The sequence below is a fragment of the Heterodontus francisci genome, chromosome 4, assembly GCF_036365525.1.
Source record: "Heterodontus francisci isolate sHetFra1 chromosome 4, sHetFra1.hap1, whole genome shotgun sequence".
Classification (NCBI taxonomy): domain Eukaryota; kingdom Metazoa; phylum Chordata; class Chondrichthyes; order Heterodontiformes; family Heterodontidae; genus Heterodontus; species Heterodontus francisci.
Window position 1 is genome coordinate 58,430,954 of NC_090374.1, and position 24,974 is coordinate 58,455,927.

Sequence of the window (24,974 nt, forward strand, 5' to 3'; positions counted from 1 at the left end):
GGTGGTAAAGCCAGAGACAATCAATGATTTTAAAAGGAAATTGGATGGGCATTTGAAGGAAATAAACTTGCAGGGCTATGGGAATAGAGTGGGGGAATGGGACAGACTGGTTTGCTCTATGGAGAGCTGACATGGACTTGATGGGCCAAATGGCTTCCTTCTGTGCCATAATTTACTCTATGTCTCGTTTGTACCATGAAGGGAATGGGATGAGTTCATGTGAGTGGAAGACTACTGAAGTGATAGAAGGATTGGCTGGGAAAGTGGTCACTGTGGTCTCCTGGAATTTGCTTGAACACCTGCAGGGGTTGAAAAATCATAAAATCCATTTGGCCCAGTTTACCTGTACCAGCTATTTGAAAGAATTAACTAATTAGTCCCACTCCCCTGCCTTTTTCCCCATAGCCCTACAATTTACTCCCCTTCAACACATATCCAATTCCGTTTTGAAAGTTACTATTGAATCTGCTTTCACAACTTTTGAAACAGTGCACTCCAAATCATAACTCGCTGTGAAAAATATATTCTCCTTATCTCACCTCCAGTTCTTTCGCCAATTACCTTAAATCTGTGTACTCTGGTTACAGATCCTTCAGCAAATGAAGCTTTATTATACTATCAAAACCTTTCATAATTTTGAACACCTCTATTAAATCTCCCCATAAATCTCTGCTCTGAGGAGAACAACCTCAGCTTCGCTAGTCTGTCCACATATGCAGTCCCTTGTCCCTGGTACTGTTCTGGTAAATCTCTTCTCCAAGGCCTTTGCTGCCTTCTTAAAACAGTGGTGCACAGAATTGGACACAATATTCTAGCTGAGATCTAATCTATGTTTTATAAAGATTTAGCATTACTTCATTATTTTGTGTTTATGTCTCTATTTATAAAGCTATAGATTCCATATGCTTTTTTAACAGCCTTATCTAATGACCGTCACCTTTAAAGATTTGTGTATATACACCCCCATATATCTCTGTTCATTTGCTCTGTTATGAAAGTGCTTCTTTTTTTAAATATTTTTTTCTTTGAGAACTCATATTTTAGTATTATGGACAATGGTTCATGTGGAAAGCTGAGAAGATGCTATGGATTTTTTTTTTACAATGGTCACTGATATGTCTCGTTTGAAAACAAACCTTTCTTGGGTGTCACATGCCTTAAGCTCAATAAAGAACAAAAACCTTGGTTTTCCTCAGAGGAGATGTTTACGGAGAAGTTACATGTCAAGATTTATGATGGTGTGGAGGTTTCACTTTTGGGATATTGTTTTGATTTTCTGGTTGGGGTGTGGACTGTTTTTGAAGGCAGTTGGAAATCAACCTGCCAAGAGAGAAGCACCCAGCTTGCCTCCTTCCTCCTGGCTCTGTGAAATGCTGCATATCGAGTGTGTGGGAGCTAAAACCCCTGAGGCCGTGTTTCTTCTGAGGAGCTACTGGAAAGCCTGCCAGATTAATCCCCAATGCTGCCTGAAAAGAACTGCTCCAAAAAAGATTCCAGTGACCTGTCTACGTGTACTTCGACGCCAGACTGTATGCCATTTTGGGACGCAACATATCTCATCCGTTTTCTTCAAGAATTAACAAGTATTTGGCAAAAGTATTCTTTCTGGGGTTTTTTGTAAAAGATCTCTGCAGTGAGAATTTCTTTTTTTATGTAACCAATGTGTGTATGAGTGTGTGTGCTGGATATTTAAAAAGGCAACTTTCAAATTTCAATCTGTGTGTTAATGCTTTGCTTCGTTACTGGATAAGTCTTGTTTCATCATAAACGGATGATTTTGTTGTTTATTAAAGAAACCTGGTTGGTGTATTTTATTCTGTGATAAAGAGCAGAGTCTATGATTGACCACATTAGTAACTAGGGAAACATTTAAATATGTTGTGACCCGTGGAGAAATGGAACCAGAAAAGACAGTGCACTCCTCCCACCTTGGTTGTAACAACTCCCTTTAAAATTGTATCATGAATTTATATTGCTTCTCCTCATTCTTACTTCCAAAATGTGTCACTTCACACTTCTCTATGTTAACTTTCATCTGCCAGGTGCCTGTTCATTTCACCAGTCTATGTCCTCCTTAAGTATGCTAAAATATTCTTCACTGTTTACTACATTTCTGAGTTTCATGTCATCTGTAAACTTTGAAATTATGCTCTGTATATCCAAGTTCAGGTCATTACCTGAACCTGTGTAACAGCCCCGACAACCAATTTTATCTGCAGCGCCTGTGGAAGAGTCTGTCAATCTAGAATTGGCCTTTATAGCCACTCCAGGCGCTGATCCACAAACCACTGACCACCTCTAGCACTTACCCATTGTCTCTCAAGACAAGGAGGCCAAAGAGAAGGTCGTCATTAATAGATATCTAAAACAGTAGCCGCCCTAAAACTGTACATTTCACTCCAGTCTGAAAAACAATCGTGCAGGACTACTCTCTGCTTTCTGTACCTTAGCCAAATTTGTCTTCACACTACCACTGTGTCTTTAATCCCATAGTCTTTAATTTTGCTAACAAGTCTATTATGTGGTACTTTGTCAAATGCCTTATTAAAAGTTCATATACATAACATCAACCACACTATCCTCATTAACACTCTCCATTACTTCAGCAAAGAACTCAATGAAGTGGGACTAACTGGAATGCTCTTTCAAAGAGCTAGCGCCAAATGGCCTTTTCCATGTTGTATCATTCTATGATAGTTAGTTAAAAATGATTTGCTGTTATCAAAAAATACTCATTCAGTACCTCAGCCATGCCCTCTGCCTCCATAGGGTGATCCCTTTTGCTATCTAATTGGCACCACCCTTCCTTTAACTATTTTTTTACTATTTGTAAGTGTATAAAAGGTGCTGGTGTTACTGGTTATGTTACTAGCTAATCTATTCTCATACATTCTCATTGCCCCTCTTTCCTTTTACAGTTCTCCTCTGAATTTTCTCTATTCAGCTTGGTTGTTTACTGAATTATGAACCTGACATTTATTATAATAAGGCTGTTTTCTGTTTTGTTTTAATATCTATATCTTTAGTCATCCAGGGAGCTGTAACATTGGATGCTCTTCCTTTCCTCTTTGTGGGAATATGTCTAGTCTGTACCCGAACTATCTACTCTTCGAGGGCTCCCACTGCTCATTTACTGTTTTACCTCCCAATCTTTGATTCCAATACACTAGAGACAGATCCCTTTCAACTCACTGAAATTAGCTCTCCTCCAGTTGGAGTATTTTCACATTTGCTTTTTCCTTAACTGCTCCAAATCTAATGATATTGTGATCACTTTTTCCCCCAAATACTCTCCCACTGAACCATGCTCCACTTCCCCAGAACTAGATCCAGTACTGATTCCTTACTTGTTGGGCTGGAAACATACGAATTAAGAAAGTTCTCATGTACACATTTTAGGAATTACTCCCACTTTTCGCCCTTTATACTGTTATTTTCCCAGTTTATATTAGAATAACTGAAGTTCATTATCAGTACTCCATTGTTCTTGCATCTTTCTGAAATTTCCCCCAAATTTGCTCCTCTCCTTCCCTCTATTTGGTAGCCTATAATATATACCTAGCAGTGTAAAAGCTTCTCTTCTGTTCCCGAACTCTAACCAAATAGATTCTGTCTTTGATCCCCAAGCACATCACCATCCCTAACCTGGGCTGTAACATTATCTTTGATCAATACTGCCAACCCCATCCCCAGTCCTTTTTTTTTCCATTTCCTATTTTTCCTGAATTTATTGGAGCCAGTAATATTAAGTTGCCATTTCTCCCCTTGTTTGAGGGAGATCTCTTATTATATCATAATCCCAGGTGGCAATTTGTGCCTGCAGCTCACATTTTCATACATGAACTTCAAATCCACCTTAGTCTGATTTGCATTTCTCCTCTCCGATCCCTGATATTTCTGAATTAGTCTTTATTCGAATGCTGTTTATTTCTCCCAGACTTCTGTTCACCTCATTTCTCCTCTGATGCTTCATCCTGGTTCCCTTCCATCTGCTTAGAATTTTTTTCTAAAGTGACAACTTTTTTCCTGAGCTTTGCCTCTCTCAGAACATTGCATTACTGAGGGGTTTAACGATGTGAGCAGATGGTATCAGAGAATAGGTCAAGCTTGATTGATCAGTTGGTACGTCCTATCTTTATTTGTCTTTTCTTATGTGATATATCCGGCAGTGGTATATGATCAAGCTGACAAGTGACCTGATGGATGACTTTAAGATAATAAAAGAGTTTGGTAGGGTGGACATGGAGAAAATGTTTTCACTTGTGGGAAGAGTCCAAAACTAGAGGTAATAAATAGAACAGAGTCACTATTAAATCCAATAGGGAATCCAGAAGAAACATAATTTAACCTCTCTTCACTTTTGCCCTTATATATATTACGTTTGGGTTAGCATAGCTAATGTCAATAATTAACCAAAAACTGGTATATTGTTTCCTGGAAATCAAAGGGGATATCCATGACATTTTTCTGTTCTTCCTGAAAGATGGAAATACTACTATTTTCAACCAATATACACAGACATGGGCCAAATTAATTTACAAGTCAATTAATACAAACAAGATTCTCGTGGAGGCGGTGGCAGAGTGTTATTATCACTGGACTAGTAACCCAGAGACCCAGGGCATTTCTCTGGGGACATGGGTTCAAATCCCACCACAGCAGAAGGTGGAATTTGAATTTAATTAATAAAAAAAAAAATCTGCAATTAAAAAACCTAGTCTAATCATGGCCATAAAACCATTGTCGATTGTTGTAAAAACCCATCTGGTTCACGAATGTCCTTTAGGGAAGGAAATCTGCTGTCCTTACCTGGTCTGGCCTACATGTGACTCCAGACCCACAGCAATGTGGTTAACTCTTACATGCCCTCTGAAATGGTCTAGCAAGCCACTCAGTTGTACCTAACTGCTATGAAGTCAATAAAAAGGAATGAAACCGGACGGACCACCCAGCATCGACCTAGGCACCGGAAACGACAACGGCAAACCTTGCCCTGTCGACCCTGCAAAGTCCTCCTAACTAACATCTGGGGGCTTGTGCCAAAGTTAGGAATGCTGTCCCACAGACAAGTCAAGCAACAGCCTGACATAGTCATACTCAAGGAATCATACCTTACAGACAACGCCCCAGACACTGCAATCACTATCCCTGGGTATGTCCTGTCCCACCGGCAGGACAGACCAAGCAGATGTGGTGGCACAGTGGTCTACAGTAGGGGGGCAGTTGCCCTGGGAGTCCTCAACATCGACTCCGGTCCTCATGAAGTCTCATGGCATCAGGTCAAACATGGGCAAGGTAACCTCCTACTAATTACCACCTACTGCCCTCCCTCAGCTGATGAGTCAGTACTCCTCCATGTTGAACACCACTTGGAGGAAGCACTGAGGGTGGCAAGGGCACAAAATGTACTCTGGGTGGGGGACTTCAATGTCCATCACCAAGAGTGACTCGGTAGCACCACTACTGACCGAGCTGGCCGAGTACTAAAGGACATAGCTGCTAGACTGGGTCTGTGGCAGGGAAACCACCACGAGGGAAAAACATACTTGACCTTGTCCTCACCAATCTGCCTGCCACAGATGCTTCTGTCCATGACTGTATTGGTAGGAGTGACCACCGCACAGTCCTTGTGGAGACCAAGTCGTGCCTTCACATTGAGGATACCGTCCATCGTGTTGTGTGGCACTATCACCGTGCTAAATGGGATAGATTTCAAACAGATCCAGCAATGCAAAACTGGGCATCCATGAGGCGCTGTGGGCCATCAGCAGCAGTAGAATTGTACTCATCCACAATCTCTGTCACCTCATGGCCCAGCATATCCCCCACTCTACCATTACCATCAAGCCAGGAGACCAACCCTGGTTCAATGAAGAGTGCAGGAGGGCATGCCAGGAGCAGCACCAGGCATACCTCAAAATGAGATGTCAACCTGGTGAAGCTACAACACAGGACTACTTGCATGCCAAACTGCATAAGCAGCATGCAACAGACAGAGCTAAGTGATCCCATAACCAACGGATTAGATCTAAGCTCTGCAGTCCTGCCAAATCCAGTCGTGAATGGTGGTGGACCATTAAACAACTAACTGGAGGAGGTGGCTCCACAAATATCCCCATCCTCAATGATGGGGGAGCCCAGCACATCAGTGCGAAAGATAAGGCAGAAGCATTTGCAACAATCTTCAGCCAGAAGTGCCGAGTTGATGATCCATCTCAGCCTCCTCCTGAAGTCCCCAGCATCACAGATGCCAGACTTCAGCCAATTCGATTCACTCCGTGTGATATCAAGAAACGACTGAAGGCACTGGATACTGCAAAGGCTATGGGTCCTGACAATATTCCGGCAATAGTACTGAAGACCTGTGCTACAGAACTTGCCGCGCCCCTAGCCAAGCTGTTCTAGTACAGCTACGACGCTGGCATCTACTCGGCAATGTGGAAAATTGCCCAGGTATGTCCTGTACACAAAAAGCAGGACAAGTCCAACCCGGCCAATTACCGCCCCATCAGCCTACTCTCAATCATCAGTAAAGTGATGGAAGGTGTCATCAAGCGGCACTTGCTTAGCAGTAACGTGCTCAGTGATGCTCAGTTTGGGTTCCGCCAGGGCCACTCAGCTCCTGCACTCATTACAGCCTTGGTTCAAACATGGGCAAATGAGCTGAACTCAAGAGGTGAGGTGAGAGTGACTGCCCTTGATCCAACCATCTTCAGCTGCTTCATCAATGACCTTCCTTCAATCATAAGGTCAGAAGTGGGGATGTTTGCTGATGATTGCACAATGTTCAGCACCATTCGCGACTCCTCACATACTGAAGCAGTCCGGGTAAAAATGCAGCAAGACCTGGACAATATCCAGGCTTGGGCTAATAAGTGGCAAGTAATATTTGTGCCACACAAGTGCCAGGCAATGACCATCTCCAACAAGAGAGAATCTAACCATCTCCCCTTGACATTCAATGGCATTACCATCGCTGAATCCCCCACTATCAACATCCTAGGGGCTACCATTGACCAGAAACTGAACTGGAGTAGCCATATAAATACCGTGGCTAAAAGAGTAGGTCAGAGGCTAGGAATCCTGTGGCGAGTAACTCACCTCCTGACTCCCCAAAGCCTGTCCACCATCTACAAGGCACAAGTCAGGAGTGTGATGGAATACTCTCCACTTGCCTGGATGGGTACAGCTCCAACAACACTCAAGAAGCTCGACACCATCCAAGACAAAGCAGCCCGCTTGATTGGCACACCATCCACTAACATTCACTCCCTCCATCACTGACGCACAGTGGCAGCAGTGTGTACCATCTACAAGATGCACTGCAGCAACTCACCAAGGTTCCTTAGACAGCACCTTCCAAACCCACGACCTCTACCACTTCGAAGGACAAGAGCAGCAGATGCATGGGAACATCACCACCTGCAAATTCCCCTCCAAATCATACACCATCCTGACTTGGAACTATATCGCCGTTCCTTCACTGTCGCTGGGTCAAAATCCTGGAACTCCCTTCTTAACAGCACTGTAGGTGTACCTACCTCACAAGGACTGCAGTGGTTCAAGAAGGCAGCTCGCCACCACCTTCTCAAGGGCAATTATGGATGGGCAATAAATGCTGGCCTCGCCAGCGATGCCCACATCCCATGAATGAATATAAAAAAAGGATGTAAGTCAGGTTTGTCTTGCCAGGCCTTCCAAATACAATGGTATTCATGAATATTGTGACCCTCAGTTCATTCCTGGACTTCAGAAGTCCAGCAAAAGCTAAACTCATGGATAATTTCCCAGTACTCGCTCAGTCCCAAGTACTCTGAAATCAGATCTGCCAATAATTCATGATCAAAGACACAATCGGCAGGAATTGTTGCACAGACTGCTAGCAAATAGGTGTTCTTGGTTATGAGTAGCTATTAATGCCTTGACCGTGTACAATCCAAAACACACCTAAAATAATGCCTCTGTATTTTGACTAAATTCCAGCTCAATCAAGCCAGCTTGGTTCACTTTTTCAGTGAATCAATGAATATCAGCTTTCTGTGAACATAACCTAGAGATGAGGAAAGGCTATTTAACCTGTTATAATAAAAGCAAAATACTGCGAATGCTGGAAATCTGAAACACAAAAGAAACGCTGGAAATACTCAGCAGGTCTGGCAGCATCTGTGGAGAGAGAAGCAGAGTTAATATTTCGGGTCAGTGACCCTTCATCAGAACTATTTAACCTGTTGTTGGGCATATAACCAGACTATTTTTACCTCACTGCCACCTGTCGAAATTTAACATTCAGAAAAATATTTACTGGAGCAATGTAGTTTTTGATGCTGTATGGCCATAAAAATCTACTTAGCCATAGTTTCTTGCAATATTTTTTTAAAGGTTGCTTTTACCCCTCTAAAGTGTAAATAGAATTTTTGCATTAACTGTATAAGGCTAAATATATATCTTGCTTGTCCCCATAACAAGTTTTTGTCACACCAAGTTAATAACATGCCACATTAAAATGGCCTCATAAATGTTTATTTGTGTGATTGAAAATGCGCAGATCAATATTTGAAGCAGTGAAAGAAATTGGGTATCTGCACACAGTCAGATTGATCCTGTATGGGCAGGCAGAATTCAGGCCCACACAACTGAAGGGGTAGAAAAATGTATGCATGAGTAAAATGCATTAAAAAAAATAAAGGCAACATTATCATCTAAACAGATAGATGCTGGATAACAAACATAACAGACATAGGCTTACTGAATTAATTGATTTGAAGATTCTTTTTTCTGGTTTCACGGGGTCGTCGTATTCAACCACCACAACACAGCAGCCACAGCCTCCCTCATAACACATGGTCTTTGTTCCACAAAGGTGCAGGATGGAACGCAAGTATTCAGCCAGAGACATCTGTGGGTCTTCATCATTCACTGTTTTGAGATGTTTAGAAAAAAATGCAGCAAATCAGAACTGTGAAAAGAAAACCTGAATGAAGATACAGCAGAGGGTGTTGAGCTTTTAGACTTACATAACCACCTATCTTTTAAGTGCAATTGTAAAGCCACTGGTTACAAGTTACAGAGTCTACAGCACAGAGGCAGGCCATTTGGCTTAACTTGTCTACACTGGTGTTTATGCTCCACATGAACCTCCTTTTCTTTTACTTCATTCAAAGGATGTGAGTGCCTCTGGATAGGCCAGCATTTGTTGCCCATCTCCAATTGCCTTTGAGAAGGTGCTGGTGAGCTGCCTTCTTCAACCACTGCAGTCCATATGGTGGAGGTGCACCCATAGAGCTGTTAGGGCAGGAGTTCCAGATTTTTGACCTAGCGACAGTGAAGGAACAGTGATATAGTTCCAAGTCAGGACAGTGTGTGGCTTGGAGGGGAACTTGCGGGTAATGGTGTTCCCATGCATCTGCTGCTCTTGTCCTTCTAGGTGGCAGAGGTTGCAGGTTTGGAAGGTGCCATCGAAGGGGCCTTGGTGAGTTGCTGCAGTGCATCTTGTAGATGGTACACACTGCTGCCACTGTGCGTCGGTGGTGGACGGAGTGAGTGTTTGAGGTGGTTCATGGGTGCCCATCAAGTGGACTGCTTTGTCCTGGATGGTGTTGAGCTTCCTGAGTGTTGTTGGAGCTGCACTCATCCAGGCAAGTGGAGAGTATTCCATTAAACACCTGACTTGTAGATGGTGGACAGGCTTTGGGGAGTCAGGTGGTGAGTTACTCGCTGCAGAATTCCCAGCCTCAGGGCTAAATCTAGTGAGCCTGCTGCGGGTCCGAGTGGCAGAACCAGAAGGGTGCATCATTACCGCTAGTCACTTGGACGGCTGGCCCATCAAAGTGGGCAGCCACTTTGCATTATGGAGGCGCGGGGCCCAGCTAATCACGCAGTGGGAACAGGATGCGAGACGCCGAATACGGCATCAGATGACTCCAGAGCAGGTGTTGGCACCATATTTAAAGGCCTGCCAGCCCTGCTTGTAATGCTTCCTTGCATTCATTTGCTGCGGACACCACAGGATGGCAGAGACAAGATACAGTTTAGCGATGCCTCCCTCCAGATACTCCTCCAGGCTGCAAGGGAAAGGTGGGAGGTTCTCTTCCCCTGCATGGCAAAAGAGATCCTCCTGCCTGACGGAGCAAGCCTGGATGGAGATCACTGAGGTGGTCAGCAGCCATGGGGTGACCCCCTGGACATAGGTACAGTACCGCAAGAGAGTCAACCACCTCCTTTGTTCAGCAAAGGCGAGTCTACCACACCTCTGTCTTTTTTATTGATTGCAAGTGGCTACACAGGAGGAAGAGGGACATGGGGAGGGAGGCAATACAACAGCACAGGCAGAGAGGGGGAGGCTTCACCCCATCCTGACAGATGCATGGCTGCATCTTGGCCACAGGCCACCTTCTTTCACAGCTCATCCCCGCTAATTCCCCTGAAAGCGGACAGGAGCATGAGCTATATAGGACAGCCCAGTAGCGGACAAGGGACTGACGCTAACAGAACTGTCATGTTGATCTCTGCGAAGGATGACTATCTCCATCTTTCCACTTGCACGACAAGAGGACCCATAACAGGAGGGAGACCAGCCCGGACTGGCGGAGGCATCCCAGATCTTCGGCCTCTCTCCCAGAAGAGGAAGAGGTACTAGAATTGGCAGGGTCCCAGGGCAGCTGCTCCATATCAGATGGAGAGACAGGAGTCTCTGCGCAAGAAAGTGAGGATTGGCTTCCAACAACATAGAGTTCACTTCAGGAGACCCACATCACATATGGTTGGCATGAAGAGATCTGCACAGCCTAACCCACGCATGTTTGTGATCACTCATGCAGGTGAGCGTCCTCAGGAGACTCAACCAGAAGGGGGACAGACGTCCATCTCTGAGGAGCATTAGCGCTCAGAGGACGCATCGTCCCATGACTCTCCTGCAACTTCTGCCAGTGCAGATACTTTCATCACAGTAGGTTTCCACTGTACAATCAGGGTCACAAGCTGGTGAGAATCCCGTGCACATGCCTGAGCAGCTGGCTGAGGCTGTGACAGCTGAGGCTACTGATAGTCAGAGGATAGTGGGGAGGCCAGTTCTATGCTGAGCCCCCAGCTGACCATGAGCCTCTGATGTCGACAGCACAGGGCATCACAGAATCAAAGCAAGTTTATGGCACAGAAAGAGGCCACTTGACCCATCGTGTCTGTGCCAGCCAAAAAGTGTGCCACCCAGTCTAATCCCACCTTCCAGCATTTGCTCTGTAGCCCTGCAGGTTACGGCACTTAAGATGCATATCCATACACCTTTTAAATGAGTTGAGGGTTTCTGCCATTATTACCCTTTAGGGCAGTGAGTTCCAGATTCCCACCACCCTCAGGGTGAACAAACATTTCCTCATCTCTCCTCTAATCTTTCCATCAATCACTATTAATATATACCACAAAAAGCAGGGGACCCAGTACTGAGCCCTGTGGAATGCTGCTGGAAACAGCCCTCCAGTCACAAAACACCCATCAACAATTACCCTTTGTTTCCTGCCACTAAGCCAATTTTGTATCCACCTTGCTACATTTCCCTGGATCCCATGGGCTTTTATATTTTTAACCAGCCTGCCATGTGGGACCTTATCAAAAGCCTTGCTAAAATCCATGTAGGCAACATCAACTACACTACCCACATCAATCTTCCTTGTTACTTCTTCAAAAACTTCAATCAAGTGAGTCAGACGAGATCTTCCTCGGAGATTCGGAGAGAAGTAGCGGGAGAGGACAGCATTTAAAAAGCGTACCAGAATCTCAGAGATTCGGAGAAAAGCAACCGGAGAGGAGAATATTCAATAAGCACACCAGAACCTCGGAGATTCAGAGAGAAGCAGTGGGAGAGGAGCAGGAGGTTCGGAGGCAAATCAAAAATTGAACAGTGACATCACAATCAACAGAGAGCGCGGGAAAACAGACAGCAGGCTGGGGCGAGTACACCGGTAAACTTTTAATTTAATCTAAGCTGGTCAAATATAAAATAAGACTTGATCGATTCATTCGTCTAAAAACTAAAAGCTAAGGCAGATTTTATAATTTACCATACAGAGAGATGGACCAACAGGGAGGGTATTGGTTCAAATAAGGAGCTGGGTAATTAAAAAATTTTCAATAAGGGTAGTGTAACAGTAAGTGTTATAATAAGAGTATAAACACAGAGAAGGACAAGAAGTATTAATTACAATTGGTTGTTTAAACAGGTACTTGAAACTTAATTTAATTTAAATCAAACATAGCATCAAACATCCAAATAATTAACATCCAAATTAATTAATTAAATAGAATAGAGATGGCCGGGCAGGCGATGTGTTGCAGCTGTAGTATATGGGAGCTGGAGGATGCTGGTGCGATCCACGGTGACCACATCTGCAGCAAGTGTTGGCTGCCTGAGGACCTTCGGCTGAGAGTTGATGAGCTGGAGTCCGAACTGCGGACACTGCGACACATCAGGGAGGGGGAGAGTTACCTGGACACTGTGTTTCAGGAGACAGTCACACTCCTTAGATTAATTACATCAAATTTGGACCGTGGTCAAGGACAAGAGGATGTGACTGCGAATGAGGCAGGTATGGGGATCCAGAATTTAGCTTTGGAGGAGCCTCAGTCAGTGCCCTTATCCAATAGGTACAAGGTTCTTGCTCCCAGTGTGGACGAGGGCACAGACTGCAGGGAGGATGAGCGAACTGACCACAGCACCGTGGTGCCATTCAAGAGGGGGGAGAAAAGAGAAATGTATCAGTAATAGGGGATAGCATAGTTAGGGGAATAGATACTGTTCTCTGCAACAAAGACAGGGAGTCCCCGAAGGCTGTGTTGTGTACCCGGTGCCAAGGTTAAGGATATCTCTTCTGGGCTGGAGAGGAACTTGGAGTGGGAGGGGAAGGATCCAGTTGTCGTGGTCCACATAGGTACCAATGACATCGGTAGGACTAGGAAAAAGGTTCTGCTGAGGGACTGTGTGTAGCTCAGAGCTAAATTAAAAAGAGGTAAACGTATGGCTCAAAGATTGGTGTAGGAGAAATGGGTTCCGATTCATGGGGCACTGGTACCAGTACTGGGAAAGGAGAGAGCTGTTCCGTTGGGATGGGCTTCATTTGAACCATGCTGGGACCAGTGACCTCATGAATCGTATAACTAGGGTTGTAAATAGTACTTTAAACTAATTAGTGAGGGGGAGGGTTGAATTGATGAGAAGTTTAAAAAATCAAAAAGAAACGAGAGAGCAGAGATGCAGGGTAGTGAGGAGGCAAACGGTCATCAAAGTGTGACAGGAAGAGGCAGAAAATATAAGCAGAAATTAGAACCAGAATGAGTAATGATGGTAAAAAGTCAAAGCTTAAGGCTCTTTATCTGAATGCATGCAGCATTCGTAACAAGATAGATGAGTTGATGGCATAATTAGAAATAAATGAATATGACTTGATAGCTATTACAGAGACGTGGTTGCAAGGTGACCAAGACTGGGAATTCAATATTCAAGGGCAGTCGACATTCCAGAAAAATAGGCAAAATGGAAAATGAGGTGGGGTAGCTTTGTTAATAAAGGAAGGTATCAGTGCATAGGTAAGTAGCAATACAGAGGTGCAAAAGATCATGATGTGGAATCAGTTTGGGTGGAACTAAGGAATAGCAAAGGAAAGAAGGGGTGGGAGTCATCTATAAGTCCATGAAGAATTGCATCACTGTAGGACAAAGTATAAATCGGAAAATTATGGAGGCATGTAAGAAGGGCGCTACAATTGTCATGGGTGATTTTAATCTGCATATTGACTGGATATATCAGATTGGCAGAGGTAACATGGAAGACGAATTTGTAGAGTGCATCAGGGATTGTTACTTCGAGCAATATGTTGCAGAACCTACCCGAGAACAGGCTATTTTAGATCTAGTAATGTGTAATAAGGTGGGATTAATAAGAGATATCATAGTAAAGAGCCTCTAAATGGTAGCGATCACAACATGGTAGAATTTCAAATTCAGTTTGAGGGCGAGCAACTCGGGTCTCAAACCAGCGTCCTCAACTTAAACAAGGGCAATTACGGAGGTATGAAGAAAGAGTTGTCTAAAGCTGGCTGGGAAAATAGACTAAAGGCAAGGTCAGTGGATGAGCAGTGGCAGACATTTAAGCAGATATTTCATAATGCTCAGCAAAAATTTATCCCGGTCAAAAAGAAGGACTCGATGAGAAGGATGAACCACCCATGGTTAACAAAGGCGGTCAAGGAGTGTATCCAATCAAAAACTAAGGCATACAAAGCGGCAAAAACTAGTCGTAGGTCAGAGTATTGGGAATTATTTAAGGAACCAGCAGCGGATGACTGAAAAGCTAATAAAGAGGCAGAAAATTGATTATGAAAGTAAATTAGCAAGAAATATAAAAACAAACAGCAAGAGCTTCTATGGGTATATAAAAAGAGAGTAGCTAAAGTGAGCGTGGGACCCTTGGAGGATGCGACAGGAGGATTGATAACGGGGAACAGGGAAATAGCAGATAATTTAAACCAATATTTTGCATCGGTCTTCATGGTGGAGGACACTATAAACATCCCACAGATATCAGATAAGCAAGGAGCTAATGGGAGGAAAGATCTTGTAACAGTCTCTATCACCAGGGACAAAGTATTTGACAAACTAATGGGACTAAAGGCAGACAAGTCGCCAGGACCTGATGGCCTACATCCAAGGGTTTTAAAGGAAGTGGCTGCAGAGATAATGGAGGCGTTGGTCGAAATATTCCAGAACTCATTGGATTCCGGGAGGTTCCCAACGGATTGGAAACCGCTAATGTGATGCCCCTGTTCAAGACGGGAGGGAGACAAAAAGCAGGAAACTATAGGCCAGTCAGCCGAACATCAGTCGTTGGGAAAATGCTGGAGTCCATTATTAAGGAAGAAATAGCAAGACATTTAGAAAAGCTTAACGCAAGCAAACAGAGTCAACATGGTTTTGTGAAAAGGAAATCATGTTTGAGAAATTTGCTGCAGTTCTTTGAGGATATAACAAGCATACTTGATAAAGGGGAACCGGGAGATGTAGTGCATTTGCATTTCCAGAAGGCATTCGATAAGGTGCAACATAAAAGATTATTGCACAAGATAGGAGCTCAGGGTATTGGGGGGAATGTATTAGCATGGATTGAGGATTGGTTAACTCACTGAAGACAGAGAGTCGGGATTAAAGGGACTTTTTCAGGATGGAAAGACATAACTAGTGGAGTGCCACAAGGATCAGTCCTACGGCCTCAATTCTTTACTATCTATATTAATGACTTGGAGGAGGGGGCAGAGTGTAATATATCCAAATTTACTGATGATTCAAAAATAAGTGGGAGGGCATGTTGTAATGAGGACATAAGGAATCTGCGAGGGGATATAGATAGGTTGAGTGAGTGGGCAAAAACTTGGCAGATGGAGTTTAATGTAGGAAAGTGTGAGTTCATGCACTTTGGTAGGAAGAATCAAAAGGCAGACTATTATTTAAATGGAGAGAGATTCCAAAAAAGTGCAGCCCAGAGGGATCTGGGTGTTTTTGTGCATGGAACACAAAAGGTTAGCATGCAGGTGCAGCAAGTAATAAGGAGGCAAATGGAATTTTGGCCTTTATTGCTAGGGGGTTTGGAGTTTAAAAATAGGGAAGTCTTGTTACAACTATACAGGGTGTTGGTGAGGCTGCACCTGGAGTACTGTGTACAGTTTTGGTCTCCGTATTTAAGAAAGGGTATACTGGCATTGGAGGCAGTTCAAAAGAGATTCAGTAGGCTGATTCCTGGGATGAAGGGATTAACTTATCAAGAACGGCTAAATAGGTTCGGCATTTATTCATTAGAGTTTAGAAGAATGAGGGGTGATTTTATTGAAATGTACAAGATTCTGAGGGGGCTTGATAGGGTAGATGTTGAGATGGTTCCACATCGTGGGGGAATCTCGAACTAGGGGACATAGTTACAGAATAAAGGGACACTCATTTAACACTGAGATGTGAATGAATTTCTTCTCTCAGAGAGTAGTGAATGTTTGGAATTCTCTACCCCAGAGAGTTGTGCAGGCTAGATCACTGGAAGTATTTAAAGAGGAGGTAGATAGATTTTTGAAATAAATCGGGGAGTTGAGGGCTATGAAGAGCTGGCACGAAAGAGGAGTTGAGGCGTGGGGCAGATCAGCCATGATCTTATTGAATGGCAGGGCAGGCTTGAGGGGCCAAATGGCCCACTCCTGCTCCTATTTCTTATGTTCTTCTGTTCTTAATAAATCCATGCTGACTATCCTTAATTAACCTGTGCCCTTCTGAGTGACAGCTTATCCTGTGTCTCAGAATTGATTCCAAATAATACGCTCACTACTGAGGTTACACTGACTGGCCTGTAATTATTCGGTCTATCCCTCGCTCCCTTTTTAAACAAAGCTACAATGTTAGCATGCTGGAGTTGCAGATAGAGGTCCGACAACATATGGAGGAGATGCAGAGGCAATGCGTAGCCACAAGCGGACGATGGAGGAGTCCATACATTAGATTAGATTAGAGATACAGCACTGAAACAGGCCCTTCGGCCCACCGAGTCTGTGCCGACCATCAACCACCCATTTATACTAATCCTACACTAATCCCATGTTCCTACCAAACATCCCCACCTGTCCCTATATTTCCCTACCACCTACCTATACTAGTGACAATTTATAATGGCCAATTTACCTATCAACCTGCAAGTCTTTTTTGGCTTGTGGGAGGAAACCGGAGCACCCGGAGAAAACCCACGCAGACACAGGGAGAACTTGCAAACTCCACACAGGCAGTACCCGGAATCGAACCCGGGTCCCTGGAGCTGTGAGGCTGCGGTGCTAACCACTGCGCCACTGTGCCGCCCTAACTTCATGCCATGACTTCTGCATGTCTCAGGCATGTGAGCGCATGGCTTCCTCCATTGAGAGACTGGCGACTCTCATGGGGAGCCACATTCCACAGATGTGTCCAGACCTGCGTCTTGGCCATGAGCTCTACACAGCAGTGGCAAGGTGAGAGAAGGAAGAGGTGCCTGGAGTCTTCTCCAGCTCCTCTTCCTTCTCTCGTGAGCAGGGTGGTACAAGTGATTCTTGAAAGTGAGAAGGCAAGGCTGATCTCCACAGCTAGGGGCTCCGCTCAGGGTACCGAGTGTGTACCTTTGCCAGTGAGCCCAGCTCCAGCAGCCACCATGTGAGGAAAGTCCTGCACCAGTGCAGGAAACTCTCAGAAGGCCGGGGCATCCCAGGTCTCAGGCAGCCAGAGAACAGGTGCTGAAGTCATCACAGGCCAAGGGGCAGCCTGAACAGCAGCCTGCCTCCAGCCCAGCTGCTAGTGATGGGTTCGCACCTTATATAAGCACTCAAACATATGAAGAAAACCACCTGGACACACTTGGGGGTTTGTGGGAGTTCATAACTTGACATGTACTACGTCATATAAAGTTCTTTTGTTCAAGCAATTACATATAAAAGTGATTATTCTATCATGCATTAATTGTGAGCTGCTGACTTCACCCTCCCCCTTTAGTGGAATGCCAACATAGGAACAGCCCTCATTTGCATATGATCTTCCATGAGCACTAGCAGGTGGTTCAGCTGGGCAGTAGGCGCAGAACACAAATAGAAAGGATGCAATAGATTGCAATGCACTGAGGTGAGTCATTATTCTTTTTTCTGAGTGACCATCAGGGTGGCTGTAAGTATGAGATTGTTTCTTGCCTTCTTGGCCCTTCTCCTAATCTGCCTGGCCTCCAATGTAAGGGCTTCAACAGCACACTCTCCCTCTTCCATGTCCTCCTCGTCAGTCTCAAGGAATGTCTCTCAGTCACGTCACGTCATGCTAGATTGTGCAGAGCACAGCAGACCACAACGATATGCAAAACCCTCGCTGGGGCATATTAGAGGGCTCCACTGGATCGATGTAGGCAACAGAATCTCAGCTTCAGCAGCCCAATAAGCTGCTCAATGGTTGCTCGGTGAAAGTCATGGCTAGTGTTGTACCTCTCCTCCGCTGCATTGTGAGGGGTCCTCAGAGGTGTGAGAAGCCATGTCTTCATTGGGTTGCACTTATCCCTGAGAATCCATCCCTGAAGACGCGCAGGGTGCCTGAAAAGCTGTAGCACCTGGGACTGTCGAAGTATGTTGGCGTCGTGGCTGCTTCCCGGGAAGCGGGCACACACCTGTAGGAAACACTTTCGGTGAGGACAGACCAGTTGAACGTTGAGTGAATGGAAACCCTTCCTGTTGATGAAGGTGGCTAGCAGGTCTGTTGGAGCCTCGATGGCCACACGCATGCAATCGGGGAAATCTAGCAATCACCTGAATCCGATGGCCCTCTCAGCCTGACTGTCAGGGTCGGTTCGGTAGCCCATATAAGTCACCGGCCCTCTTGAACAGGGCATTGGTCACCTCCTTGGGCTGCTGCCTGTGTGACCCCACACATGTCCCCAGTGGATCCTTGGAATGATCGAGACGTGTAAAGATTTAGTGCCACTGTGATTTTCAGGGCCACTGGCAAAGGTCGCAACTTGTTGTGCAACAGGGCGCGTAAGCTGGTGACAGCCTCCTTGGAGAGACGTCGTCTTTGCTGACAATGCCGCTCAGGCATTTGGTGTAACTGATTCGAGTCTGGTACACTCTCCGGCGCAGGTGGGCCCTTCTTGGCATGGCCGGCTGCTACTGTTCTCATTGTGGAGCTCCATGGGCAGGCACAACTGCCTCTTGGCCCTCCCTCCGTCAGAGGGGTCGCATCATGCTATGGGGGTCCAAAAAGACAGGGTTTATGAAACCCATGCCAGGAGATCAGTGAGCCTATAGAGTGGTGTCGATGCAGAGATGACCCTGGCTTGGCAATGAGGTGTTGCTACACTCCCGGCTGAATTCCTGATGGCCCTCAGTGCCTACCCTTGCGGATGGCCGACCCTCTCACCCAGCAGTATGGGCAACCAAACATCACACCCAACAGTTTGGTGACCTGATATAGCCATCCAAACCCAAGTCCCCCCCACCCCCCAGTCTCCCCCTCCCCCAACTCTGCAGAACACCTGAGACAAGGCTCAGCCGGCGCTCACAGCCAAGACCCCGACTCCACCTTGCAGAGCACTCAAGACCCTGCTCAGCTGGCACCCCAACCCTCCTCTTGCAGTGCACCCAAGACCCCGATGCCCCCCCCACCTTGCAGACCGCCTCCCCCAGAACCTCAGAGCCACCAGCTTTTAACAGTCGGGAATCCAAAGAAACATGAGGGATGCCCGCCATCCACTTAATCCCAAGCCCATCACTGAATTGCAATGAATTAGATGCAAATATATTAAAAGGTAAATGGTCTACAATTTAAATTACACTCTCTTTGCTGACTAAATCCGGAACTTATGCCACGATGCCAGATTTCCGGGCAGTCGTTACCGACGCGATTCTCGGTCTCCCCACGCCACCATTCCCGCTCCAAATGGCCACATTAAATTAAGCCCACAGTATTTATATGGCTGGTCTAGTTATCTTTCTGGTCAATGGTAACCGCCAAGATGATAATGGTGGGAGATTCAGCAATGATAATGCTGTTGAACATCAAAGGGAAATGGTTAGATTCTCTCTTGTTGGAGATAATCACTGTCTGGCACTTGTGTAGCACAAATGTTACTTGCCATTTATCAGCCCAAGCCTGAATGTTGTCCAGGTCTTACTGCATATGGACACGGGCTGCTTCAGTATTTGAGGAGTCGCGAATGGCGCTGAACACTGCAATCATCAACGAACATCCTCACTTCTGACCTTATGATGGAGGGAAGGTCATTGATGAAGCAGCTCAACATGGTTGTGCCTAGGACACTACTCTGAGGAATTCCTGCAGCGATGTCTTGGGGCTGAGATGATTGCCTCCAACAACTGCCATCTTCCTTTGTGCTAGGTATAACTCCAACCAGTAAAGAGTTTTCTCCCTGATTCCCATTGACTCCAATTTTTCTCCAGTTCCTTGATGTCATCCATGGTCAAGTGTTGCCTTGGTGTCAAAGACTCACTCTTGCCTCATCTCTGGAATTCTGCTTTTTTGTCCATGTTGGACCAAGGCTGTAATGAGGCCTAGGGTCAGGTGCCCCTGGTGGAACCCAAACTGAGCACTGGTAAGCAGGTTATTGGTGAGGATTTGCCACTTCATAGTACTGTCAATGACACCGTCCATCACTTTGCTGATGATCAAAAGTAGACTGATGGGCAGTAATTGGCCAGATTGGATTTGTCCTTTTTGTTAACAAGGGATACCTGGGCAATTGTCCACATTGTCGGCAGATGCAGTGTTGTAGCTGTACTGGAACAGCTTGACTAAGGACGCAGCTAGTTCTGCAGCATACGTCTTCAGTCAGGGCCCCCAGCCTTTGCTGGAACCTGTGCATTCAGCCATTTCCTAATATTGCATGAAGTGAATTGAATTGTCTGAAGAATGGCATCCGTGATGTTTGGGAACAGATAGGAGGCTGAGATGGATCATCCACTTGGCCCTTTTGGCTGAAGATGGTTGCAAATGCTTCAACTTCGTCTTTTGCACACAGCTGGGCTCTGCCATCATTGAGTATGGGTATGTTTGTGGAGCCTTCCAGTTAATAGTTTAATTATCCACCACCATTCACAACTGGATATGGCAAGACTGCAGAGCTTTGGTCTGTTCCATTGGTTGTGGGAATGCTTAGCTTTGTCTATCACATGCTGCTTCCGTTGCTTAGCGTGCATTTAGTCCTGTGTTGTAGCTTCACCAGGTTGGCACCTCATTTTTAGGTATGCCTGGTGCTGCTCCAGGCATGTGCGCCTGCACTCTTTACTGAACTAGGAAGATCCCCTGGCTTGATGGTAATGGTAGAGTGAGGGATATTCCAGGCCATAAGGTTGCAGATTGGGCTTGAATACAATTCTACTGCTGATGGCCCACAGAACCTCATAGATCCCAGTTTTGAGTTGCTAGATCTGTTCTGAATCTGTCCCATTTAGCACAGTGATAGTGCCACATATGATGGAGGGTGTCCTCAGTGTGAAGAAAGGATTTCGTCTCCACAAGGGTGGAGGTGGTGTGACTCCTACCAATACTGTTATGGACAGATACATCTGCAACAAGTAGATTGGTGAGGACGAGGTAAAGTAGGATTTTCCCTCTTGTTAGTTCACTCACCACCTGCCGCAGGCCCAGTCCTTCAGGACTCAGCCAGCTCAGTCAGTAGTGGTGCTTCCGAGCCACTCGTGGTGATGGACATTGTAGTCCCCACCCAGAGTATATTCTGTGCCCTTGCTACCCTCAGTGCTTCTCCCAAATGGTGTTCAACATGAAGGAGCACTGATTCATCAATTGAGGGAGAGGGGTAGGTGGTAATCAGTAGGTTTCCTTCTCATATAAAAAAATGAAATGCTGGAAATACTCAGCAGGTCTGGCAGCATCTATGGAGAGAGAAACAGAGTTAACGTTTCAGGTCAGTGACCCTTCTTCAGACCTGCTGAGTATTTTCAGCATTTGTTTTTATTTCAGATTTCCAGCATCCGCAGTATTTTGCTTTTATTTTGGTTTCCTTCTCATGTTTGGCCTGGTGCCATGAGGCTTCATGGGGTCCAGAATCAATGGGGACTCCCAGAGCCTCTCCCTCCCAACTGTATATCACTGTGCTGCCACCTCTGGTGTGTCTATTTTGCTGGTGGGACAAGACATACTTAGGGATGGCAATGGAGGAGACTGGAGCATTGGTTGTAAAGTATGATTCTGTGAGTATGACTATGTCAGGCTACTGCTTGACTAGTCTGTGAAGCAGCTCTCCCAATTTTGGCACAAGCCCCCAGATGTTAGTGAAGAGGGCTTTGCAGAGTCTTCTGGGCATCGTATTTCATCTAACCCTATCAGCATACTATTTTATTCCTTTCTTCCTCATGTGCTTATCTAGAACCCTTAAATACATCTATGCTATTTTTCTCAACTACTCCTTATGGCAGAATGTTCCATATTCTAACCACTCTTTGGGTAAAAAAGTTTCTCCTGAATTCCCTATTGGATTTATTAATTTACTATCTTACGTTATGGACTCCCTGACAGGTGAAAATATCTCCTTTACATCTACCCTATCAAATCCTTTCATTATCTTTACGACCTCTATCAGATCACCTGTCATTCTTCTCTTTCTAGACAAAAGAGCCCCAGCCGATCAGCCTTTCCTGATAAGCTCGAGTCGCTCTAAACAGGCTCCAGAAGCTGGCCGAGCGCGTCTACCCTGAGGCACAGTGTTGCTTTCGTGCAGAGAGTTCGACCGTCGACATGCTGTTCCCCCTTCGTCAGATACAGGAGAAATGCCGTGAACAACAGATGCCCCTCTACATTGCTTTCATTGATCTCACCAAAGCCTTTGACCTCGTCAGCAGACGTGGTCTCTTCAGACTACTAGAAAAGATTGGATGCTCACCAAAGCTAAGTATCATCACCTCATTCCATGACAATATGAAAGGCACAATTCAACATGGTGGCTCCTCATCAGAGCCCTTTCCTATCCTGAGTGGCGTGAAACAGGGCTGTGTTCTCGCACCCACACTTTTTGGGATTTTCTTCTCCCTGCTGCTTTCACATGCGTTCAATTCCTCTGAAGAAGGAATTTTCCTCCACACAAGATCAGGGGGCAGGTTGTTCAACCTTGCCCGTCTAAGAGCGAAGTCCAAAGTTCGGAAAGTCCTCATCAGGGAACTCCTCTTTGCTGACGATGCTGCTTTAACATCTCACACTGAAGAGTGCCTGCAGAGACTCATCGACAGGTTTGCGGCTGCCTGCAATGAATTTGGCCTAACCATCAGCCTCAAGAAAATGAACATCATGGGGCAGGATGTCAGAAATGCTCCATCCATCAATATTGGTGACCATGCTCTGAAAGTGGTTCAAGAGTTCACCTACCTAGGCTCAACTATCTCCAGTAACCTGTCTCTCGATGCAGAAATCAACAAGCGCATGGGAAAGGCTTCCACTGCTATGTCCAGACTGGCCAAGAGAGTGTGGGAAAATGGCGCACTGACACGGAACACAAAAGTCCGAGTGTATCAGGCCTATGTCCTCAGTACCTTGCTCTATGGCAGCGAGGCCTGGACAACGTATGTCAGCCAAGATGTTGTAAATCTCTTTTGTGCCTTCTCCAATGTTTCTATATCCTTTTTATAACACGGAGACCAGAACTGTTCACAGTACTAAGCAGTATAGTCTAACCAAGGTTCTATGCAAGTTTAACAGAACTTCCCTACTTTTCAATTCTATCCCTCTAGAAATGACCCCCCAGTGTTTTGTTTGCTTTTTAATGGCCTTATTAACCTGTGTCACTACTTTTAGTGATTTGTGCATCTGTACCCCAGATTCCTCTGTTTGCCTCTACCTCATAGAACATAGAACAGTACAGCACAGCACAGACCCTTCGGCCCACGATGTTGTGCCGAAGCTTTAACCTACTCTAAGATCAAACTAACTACCTTTCCCTTCATTCTACTATCATCCACGTACTTATCCAAGAGTCGCTTAAATGTCCCTAATGTATCTGCTTCTACTACCACCGCTGGCAGCACATTCCACGCACCCACCACTCTCTGTGTAAAGAACCTACCTCTGACAGCTCCCCGAAACCTTAAAATTATGCCCCCTGGTGATAGCCCTTTCCGCCCTGGGAAAAAGTCTCTGGCTATCCACTCTATCTATGCCTCTCATCATCTTGTACACCTCTATCAAGTCACCTCTCATCCTTCTTCGCTCCAATGAGAAAAGCCCTAGCTCCCTCAATCTTTCTTCGTAGGACATGCCCTCCAGTCCAGGCAGCATCCTGGTAAATCTCCTCTGCACCCTCTCTAAAGCTTCCACATCCTTCCTACAATGAGGCGACCAGAACTGAACACAATATTCCAAGTGTGGTCTAACCAGGGCTTTATAGAGCTGCAGCATAACCTCGCAGCTCTTAAACTCAATCCCCCTGTTAATGAAAGCCAACACACCATACGCCTTCTTAACAACCCTATCAACTTGGGTGGCAACTTTGAGCGATCTATGGACATGGACCCCAAGATCCCTCTGTTCCTCCACACTGCCAAGAATCCTGTCTTTAAGCCTGTATTCTGCATTCAAATTCGACCTTCCAAAATGAATCACTTCACACTTTTCCAGGTTGAACTCCATCTGCCACTTCTCAGCCCAGCTCTGCAGCCTGTCAATGTCCCGTTGCAACCTACAACAGCCCTCCACACTATCCACAACTCCAGCAACCTTCGTGTCATCGGCAAACTTACTAACCCAGCCTTCCACTTCCTCATCCAAGTCATTTATAAAAATCACAAAGAGCAGAGGTCCCAGAACAGATCCCTGCGGAACATCACTGGTCACCGAGCTCCATGCTGAATACTTTCCATCTACTACCACCCTCTGTCTTCTATGGGCCAGCCAATTTTGTATCCAGACAACCAACTTTCCCTGTATTCCATGCCTCCTTACTTTCTGAATGAGCCTACCATGGGGAACCTTATCAAACGCCTTGCTAAAATCCATATCCACATCCACTGCTCTTCCTTCATCAATGTGTTTTGTCACATCTTCAAAGAATTCAATAAGGCTTGTGAGGCATGACCTGCCCCTCACAAAGCCATGCTGACTGTCTCTAATCAAACCATGCTTTTCCAAATAATCATAAATCCTGTCTCTCAGAATCCTCTCCAATAATTTGCCCACTACCGACGTAAGACTGACTGGTCTATAATTCCCAGGGTTATCCCTATTCCCTTTCTTGAACAAGGGAATAACATTTGCCACCCTCCAATCATCCGGTACTACTCCAGTGGACAGTGAGGACGCAAAGATCATCGCCAAAGGCACGGCAATCTCTTCCCTCGCTTCCCGTAATATCCTTGGGTATATCACGTCTGGCCCCGGGGACTTATCTGTCCTCATATCATTCAAAATTTCCAGCACATCCTCCCTCTTAACCT

At 45.5% G+C, this 24,974-nt stretch overlaps 1 protein-coding gene across 6 annotated transcripts in view; it reads right to left on the bottom strand.

Moving 5' to 3' along the window:
• Window positions 1–24,974, bottom strand: part of LOC137369057 (xanthine dehydrogenase-like) — a 225,248-nt gene that overhangs the window by 173,119 nt on the left and 27,155 nt on the right. For all 6 annotated transcript variants that reach the window (XM_068029610.1, XM_068029607.1, XM_068029609.1 and 3 more), the window contains one exon: window positions 8,747–8,916. In XM_068029610.1, the coding sequence (XP_067885711.1) occupies window positions 8,747–8,896 (150 nt within the window). In that variant the 5' untranslated portion in view covers window positions 8,897–8,916. The remainder of the gene's footprint in view (window positions 1–8,746; window positions 8,917–24,974) is intronic.